This window comes from Centruroides sculpturatus, unplaced genomic scaffold (genome assembly GCF_000671375.1).
Source record: "Centruroides sculpturatus isolate CEXI.00-Female unplaced genomic scaffold, Cexi_2.0 scaffold880, whole genome shotgun sequence".
NCBI lineage: Eukaryota > Metazoa > Arthropoda > Arachnida > Scorpiones > Buthidae > Centruroides > Centruroides sculpturatus.
The window spans coordinates 68,080-75,792 of record NW_019385193.1 but is presented as its reverse complement, the minus strand read 5'-3'; the positions used below and the strand labels follow the sequence as shown (position 1 = coordinate 75,792).

Sequence of the window (7,713 nt, the reverse complement as noted above, 5' to 3'; positions counted from 1 at the left end):
CGAAAGCCCGAATCAGATGCGCAGAATGGGCGGATGCGTTATCACGATGGAGCTGCCAAGTTTTGATCGACCACAGATCCGGTCGTTTGCGTCGCACTGTATCGGAAAGACGACGAAGGACCTCCTGGTAGTACTCCTTTGCGATGGTTTGGCCTTGTGGTGCGTACTCACGACACACCACCCCACGAGAGTCGAAAAAACTGTCAACATGACCTTTGATATTGCTGCGGACCTGCCGCGCTTTTTTTGGCCTCGAGGATCGTCCCCGAAAGCCTGCTGAATCTTGCGAATGGTTTACACTCGGGTATCGCCAAGGTTTTTGGCAAAATGTGATGTAATATCGCTGCTCACGTTGTTCAGTCATTTTCCAGCTTAGTGGAATCCGACGAGAGCGCACTACATGACCTCACTCATAGGCCAATTGCCAACGACTGACGCTTCCTGCAGGCGGGAAAAAATCCAGGGCTGTGCATGGCTGTCCCCTCCACAACTCCACCGAAGGAGGCCTCTCTCGCATCATTGGTTTACGCGGAAGAAAAAAAGGTCCAATACTTTTTGAACAGACCTTGTACGTATGTCAAGTTATATTTTTATTACTACGTAAAATATATTTAAGAGTTTACGACCACTGTGCTGGGTGAGACGTTGTTGAAACAAAAAAAGTTATGCATTCCATAACGTACATAAACAGTGTCGTAATTCGCCATGTGCAAATCAGCAAATTCGTAAAATTTTTGTTTATTTTGAACAATCCGGATAATCGAAAATCCAGATAATGGAGGTCCGGATAATACAGGTTCTACTGTATATATTTTGTCTCCAATATTAATCAGTTCTAGATATTTTAACAAATTTACCAGTAATAGATATTGAATTACGGGTATATTAAAAGGTGCATTGGTTAACTCATGATGCAATTTCTATTTTCTATTTACTGCTGTATACAACATATAATGCAAATACAACTGATCTCAAACTGAAGAGTGTGTGAGTAGATATAACAATAACTGAACAATACTAGTTTGTTTTTTTCAACACACGGCTTGGAGGAATTTTGCATATTTTCATCACGTATCTGACTTGGGAATAAAAAACTCTCCCAGTCTTACCGAGAAAAATTTTTTTTGTTGAGAAAAAGCTTATATATTGCCATACATCCAATGTAGTATATATTTAGTTTATTTAAACAACACAGTTAACTTCATAATTGTTTTCTCATTCTAAACTTTATAACGTTAAATTGATGTTTTAAAATAAAAAATAACGTAATTTTTATAAACAAAGTAATTAGAAAGAAAACTACTGAACAAATAATATCGTTACCTTATTTAACACTAAAATTTTACTTGCAAAATTTAAAAATTGTACTTGATGCGTAACTAAAATACAAATCTTGTCATTCAGATATTCCATTATACATCTGAAATGAATAAAAAGTGAAAATGTATTCAACTATCCAGGGCTGTCCAACTGGCGGCCCGTCAAATAATTTTTACGGCCCGCGAGTACATTTTACAATGAATAAATTTATGTTACTAAATTATTATTATTAATATTAAAATTATTTTACTATGTAAAAATTTAAATCTAATTTGAATTTAAAGTAGGTACTATTTAGTTTGCGTAAAGTAGGTACTATTTAGTAGAATTAACATAAACTGACTTTCCATTTATCAACCTTCTTGGCCCCCGAAATGTCTGGTGAAGAAAATATGGCCCGCGGGCTATGATAAGTTGGACAGCGCTAAACTATACCATAGATCAGCGATTTCCAACCTGTGGTACGTGTACCCCTAGGGCAGGGGTCAGCAGTTTGTCAAGTGAGAAGAGCCAAATTGTCACGAAAACAGGATGATAAAAGTACCAGAGAGCCGCATATTAATTTAAATGTGCGAAATACGACACACGACAGGGGCGCCTCTAGTGGACGTTTTTGGCATAACGTTACACGGATGGACGGACACGTATTCAATGTGTTATACATATAGATATGCGTCAAATGCTACCACTCTTATGCGACACATATTGATCAACGCGAGTGTGGTCATGTGCGGACGGCGTACGACTCTATCTCATAAAGGCATAAGTTATTAGGCTGCGGTGAAATGAGGTGAGGTGAAATTGGAGTTTATGTTTGAAGAGCTGCAAACGTCTATGCAGAAAGCCGCATGCGGCTCGCGAGCTGCTAATTCCGACCCCGGCTCTTGGGGTACGCGATAGGTTGTTTACGGGTACAGAAAAAAGTTAGTTATTATGGAAGAAAAAATAATATATTATGTATAACTAATACATAATATATTATTACAAACTAATAATATTAAAAAATTATTAGGTAAAAAATGTTCCTTGCAACAATCACAACTTTATTATACATTTTTTCATTTAGTTTTTTTTTCTTTAATTTAAAGTTACAATACGTAAAATTAACAATACGGGTACTCATTAAATTTCTTAATTAAATGAGGTGTACAATCTGGAGATATAACATGTTACGGGGTACGCTAATGAAAAAAGGTTGAGAACCACTGTCATAAAAAATACTTAAATACCTACTTTTCGAAGATATGTTTTGCCACTGGAACATCAACAGCACTTAGTGGATCATCAAGGAGGAATACATCGGCATCAAGATATAATGCTCTAAGAAACATAAAAAAAGATATCAAAGTAAAATAAACTTACTACAAAAGACAAGAAATATGTTACCGGAGGGTCAGCAACATGTCATTATGCCTTGTCAGGATGACACCAGTATGTAGGGAAATCGACATACTATCGCGATAGCGATCTCGTTCTCGCGCAAGTTACGTATAGAAGGTGGTGGGATCTGGGTGGAAGTGACACGAGAGACAACGCATTTAAGGAAGTGCCACAAATCCAAATTAAATAATAACAATTTTCCGTTTACTTAGCTAATTATACAAACATTGATATTTAAAGGTTGCGTGTATGATTTAAGAAATTCGCGTTCTACGTTGAGAGAGAGAGAGAGAGCTTACATCTAGATAAGCTGTATAGATACCTTACAATGCCGGATTGATGAACTTTACAGTTAAGTGGAGAAGTCACTTTTTTCGTGCAGATGCTCTCCTCTTCACTACGTTATTTTAAAAGAGTTCTTTTTCTGAAGAAATCACTTTAAAAGTGTTCACTTATTCAAGGTGTTTACTCTAGACAGAAAACAATCCAGGAGGTATCCGAACGACAGGCAACTTGACAACTCAAACTTCTCGCCTCAACAACATTCGTCATCCAACCCTCCCTTTTATTGAGGAGGTTTTTTCGTGTTTACTATTGTCTTTTTTGGATATGTTATAGGTCGTGGCCAATAGATGAATTTCGGTGAAAGTTCTGAGTGACACATTCAGAAGATGTGTTACCTTTTGAAGGAAGTGAATCCGATGGAAAACACAATCATATCCTTCCATCTTTTATTAATTGTTTGAAAAAACGTTTTTCCTTTTTTATACAATTTTTTGCGTTAATATAAAATTTAAACGTTAATTTTTTTTTAATTAACTGCTTTATTCCCGATCAATTTTTAATCTTAATGTAATTAAACATAAAAAATACTTAAAACTGAAAAAAAACGAAAGAAATGCGTTAATTTTGAAGAGAAGGCTTCAAACTTAATTTTCCATTGTCTCGTCCCTCTGCGAAATTTTACACCGATGAGTCATTGCGTTTACAGCTAAATGACCTTCAGAACAGCTGGTCTTGGATTTCCCGGAACATTCTCATAGACGTCTCAAGAGGAGATGGGTTTAAAGTAGGGTGAATACTAGCTGGCGGTATATTTTTAAATATTTTTAAAAAATTACGTTTTGTATTGCGATTTCCGACCTCCGACTTAGTTAAACGTATATATAATAAAATCTATTAATTAAAAAAATTAAAAAACTATTGGAGGTCGTTTTTTATATCAAAAAGTAGCTTTAAATAACTTTACCGAAGTAAAATCCGTGCACTAAAAGTTTAGAACAGTGTTTTTCATCCTTCTTGAATACGTGACCCCTTTACAAGTTAAAAAATTCTGGCGACCCCCCACGGCCATATTAAAACTATGTCAGTGATTTTAAAAATTACGTATTTAATTTTCTTTCTGTTGAGATTTAAATATCGATCAAAAAACTAATTGTACTGTAAAATAAACAGGCACAGCCTTCTCACCGAAATTGTAGTTTTTTTATTGTAATGGAGGACCTACAAACACTTGTCTTTTTCTTTTACCCGCGACCCCCCGTGTATGGCTTTGCGACCCACAGGTTGAAAAACACTGGTTTAGAACGCTGAATAAAATTTGATTTAAAAAATCCCATAAAAAGAATTAAGTGTAAATCATGCGTTATTAAAGGTACATTAAAATCGCAATAAAATTTTTTCACGCGGGAAAAAATTTTTGAAAAAAATTTCAAGACTTAATTAATATAAAAGGTTATACTCGATAATAAAATCTGAACTCTCACAAATATATATATGGTTTGTTTCATTCATGTTGAGCTAATTATTGATCTAAGAAAAATCAAACAAGTAGAGTAAGAGTTACTTTACCTTGCTAGATTAATTCTTGCTTTTTGCCCACCGCTCATTATCACTCCTCTTTCTCCCACGGTAGTTAGATCTCCTTTAGGAAATAAACTTAGATCCTAAAATTGGTAAATGTAAACTAAAATGTAATTATGTTCAATATAATATGCACTGAGAAGTAGAACATTTTTTACACTGAGCATAACTTCAATAGATATTCAATAAATTTTAGAAGATTTAAATTATTTATATCATTAAATGTAAGCATTACATTTAAGGTAAAAATATAGATTTAATATGTACTCAGGCTAACGGACACGATAATACTTTTTCCAATTGTCCACCATAAAGCCTGGACTCCAAATTACCTGAAAACAGAAACTCAGAAACAGAACAAGAACATATAGAGTTTTCGTTTCAGTTATGTTTTCGTTTTAACTTGACTCCACCAGAAATGCGCTATCCGTCGATCAGTTCTGTAATTGTCGTATAGTCAAACATGGACGACGCTACGAATTTTTCCATGCTTTCTCTGTATTTATTAACAATTTCATTGTTAATAATCTTTGAATTATTTACATTTTTTGTCGTAAAGACACGTGTATTTTCTAACTTCTTCTATGAAGAATTCCAAATCTATTTGTTTCCTCGTCGTTTTCGCTACACTTTCTGCCATTACGACAATCAAACTACACGTGACTACGCGTCACAAATCCTTGCGTTTTTATTGATTGCAGTACGACAGAAGCGCGGGACGAAAACGGAAAACTTAAATAATTTTTAACCTTGCTTTCAGTCTTCTTTCTGTCTAACTGAACGTTACAAAACTGAAAGTTCCGTCAGTTTGGCTTTCAGTTTTACGATTACGTCGCGGATTCCGGTAATGTAAAGTCCAGGATTAAAAACATATCAAGTAAAAATTTGCATTTTGTTATACAATACACGTTAAATTATTAAATAGTTGATATATATTTAAATCACGTATAATGAGAACATAAGTTGAAATTAATAAATTTACTGTTGCCGAAATGATAAATTTATTCATTATCATAATAAATAACTATTTTACTTTTGCTTTTGACGCTTTTATATCTGACTGCCTGGTTTCCTTTTGATTAGATCATACATCAGTTAGACTTGAAAAAAAAAAACATGTACACAGAACTGATGAACGACACTCTGAAAAAAGCCTTTTATCTGAGCTTCTAAAATTTCTGATCTAAACTCACATTAGGGTCAACGATATCATGAACTGAATCATTTATACCTAGAAAATGTAGCATGCAAGATTTAAGAATAAAAAATTTAAGTGTGATTTTGTACTTAATTAGCAGTATCAAATTACTTACTATCCAATCATATACACATTTTAGAAATGACTAAAAATGGTGTCTATAACTGATTATATTTTGATTAATTTTTTAAATTTATTAATTTACTAACTGCAAACACCCGTCTCGCTGGGTTTTTATTTGTTCGTACATTTGTATGTAATATAGTTATATATATATATAAAAGACTGTTTTTCTAAGTAATTAGAATCTAGCTGCAAGGACCCGCTTCGCTGGGTTTTTATTTGTTCGTACATTTGTATGTAATATAGTTATATATATATATATATAAGACTGTTTTTCTAAGTAATTTGGAATCTTGCTGCAAGGACTTGCTTCGCTGGGTTTTCATTTGTGGGCAAAAAGTAACGATAGTGAAGATTAAGATAATTACATTATATGAAAACACATGGAGGTAATCAACTATCATCCCTTCTTAAAAAAAAATGATCAAGGATATTGCAAACATCAATAATTTACTGATCGTATATCGCCGCAATCCCACAGTATACAAGTTACTGAGAAATGATAAAAAGAATGACAACCAGATCGCTACCTACGGTATTTACTACATACCAATCAAAGACCGTCGCTTTGATTCAGATAGTGTTTATATAGGTGCTACTTTGAGAAGCTTGGAACAAAGAATCAAAGAACATAAATACTCGATTAGAAAGAACAACGATAGCACCGTTTTAGCATCTTACGCCAACCAGCAAGGAATTGAGGTCATATGGGACCAAGCTTCCATCATTAGACCCACGTCTAACAAGCACTCTATCAAACATCTCGAAAAACTGTAGATTTATAAAGCACAAGGGAAAACTACTTGTATCAATCATAGGGACGCCCACTCTCTATCCACAGCATGGAATTTCTGTAATAACTCAGGATATAATTCTTCAATTGAAGTTTTCGACTATTTACAAAAATATTAAATATTGGAGTCTATCACAATCCTTTTTTATACAGCACCAGAAGTAACAGTTAACATGGTTTTTTTGTTGAAGAATAACTTCTTAAAAAACAAAGGTAAACAAGTAAAAAGAGACGTCACAATGTTAAAAACGATCAAGTGTCAGCCTTCTATTGTAGGTTCTGACACTTTACATTAAAAACTCGAAGAACTCTTTGCAGCATACTGTCCTTATTCATTCTTTAACTGCTTCAAGCCATGTTAACTGTTACTTCTGGTTGCTGTATAAAAAAGGATTGTGATAGACTCGAAAATTTAATATTTTTGTAAATAGTCGAAAACTTCAACACAGCATGGAAATCATTCTATGAAGATAACCTGTAATTTTTACGAAACATTAATTTTTAACCCCCTTTGAGCCGCCCATTTTTTTAAAAATTTTTAATTAAGCATAAAAAATACTTAAAACTGAAAAAACACGAAAGAAATGCGTTAATTTTGAAGAAAAAGCTTTATATTTTATTTTCCTTTGTTTCGCCTGTCTGTGAAATGTAACACCGATGAGTCATTGTTTACACAGCTGGGTGACCTTGAACACAGCTGGAGTCCGATTTCCCGGGACATTCTCATAGACATCGCGGGAGGACAAGGGTTTAAAGTAGGGTGACTTCAATCTGGCGGTATATTTTTAAATATTTTAAAAAAATTATAATTTTTATTGCGATTTCCGACCCCCCCTAATTAATTAAACTTCTATATAATAAAATCTATTAATTAAAAAAATTAAAAAACTATCGGAAGTCGTTTTTGACATCAGAAAGCAGCTTTAAATAACTTTACCGAAGGAAAATCGGTGCGCTACAACTTTAGAATGATAAATTAATTTTGATAAAAAACTCCCATTAAAAAAACATTAAGCCTTAATCGAGCCTTATCAAA

General features: G+C 33.7%; 1 protein-coding gene across 1 annotated transcript in view; it reads right to left on the bottom strand.

Moving 5' to 3' along the window:
- LOC111635970 (multidrug resistance-associated protein 4-like) overlaps positions 1 to 7,713 on the bottom strand; it is a 131,659-nt gene that overhangs the window by 68,517 nt on the left and 55,429 nt on the right. Inside the window, exons 12-14 of the mRNA XM_023381123.1 lie at positions 4,552 to 4,646; positions 2,554 to 2,640; positions 1,324 to 1,420 (exon numbers count right to left, since the gene is read on the bottom strand). Of these exons, the coding sequence (XP_023236891.1) occupies positions 1,324 to 1,420; positions 2,554 to 2,640; positions 4,552 to 4,646 (279 nt within the window). The remainder of the gene's footprint in view (positions 1 to 1,323; positions 1,421 to 2,553; positions 2,641 to 4,551; positions 4,647 to 7,713) is intronic.